This window comes from Buceros rhinoceros, unplaced genomic scaffold, assembly GCF_000710305.1.
Source record: "Buceros rhinoceros silvestris isolate BGI_N320 unplaced genomic scaffold, ASM71030v1 scaffold21276, whole genome shotgun sequence".
In the NCBI taxonomy this organism is placed as follows: domain Eukaryota; kingdom Metazoa; phylum Chordata; class Aves; order Bucerotiformes; family Bucerotidae; genus Buceros; species Buceros rhinoceros.
The window spans coordinates 1-393 of record NW_010416039.1 but is presented as its reverse complement, the minus strand read 5'-3'; the positions used below and the strand labels follow the sequence as shown (position 1 = coordinate 393).

At 66.9% G+C, this 393-nt stretch overlaps 1 protein-coding gene across 1 annotated transcript in view; it reads right to left on the bottom strand.

Annotated features, from left to right (window-relative positions):
• The window catches only part of LOC104494784 (zinc-binding protein A33-like), a 4,955-nt gene extending 4,783 nt beyond the window's left edge, over positions 1–172 (bottom strand). Inside the window, exon 1 of the mRNA XM_010137665.1 lies at positions 4–172. Within this exon, the coding sequence (XP_010135967.1) occupies positions 4–172 (169 nt within the window). The remainder of the gene's footprint in view (positions 1–3) is intronic.
• Positions 173–393: the final 221 nt, after the last annotated feature.

Genomic DNA, 393 nt, shown 5'->3' with positions numbered 1-393 from the left:
GGCGGCACTGGGGGCAGGAGGGGACGTGGGCGCAGCTCTCCCAGTAGCCCTGGATGCAGGCCTTGCAGAAGTGGTGCATGCAGTCCAGCATGACGGGCTCGCTGAAGAGCTCGCAGCAGATGGCACAGGTCAGCTCCTCCCGCAGGCTCCGGTCCTGGCTCCTGCCGGCCATCCCTGCTGGCTCGTGCTGGCCCACGGTGCCCTCCCTGAGTTTCCTACCACCGCCATCCCCCATCGCTTTCCCTCTGGGCTAGGGCAGACTCCTGCCCCTCTGGGTGCTCCGGGGCAGGGTTCGGTTACCAGACCCCGGGCAGGCCCAGGTGCCACACTGGGTGCATCCAGCCCTGGAAAGCCCCGAACAGCGGAAATTACGGAGAATCCCTGGCAAAGGGT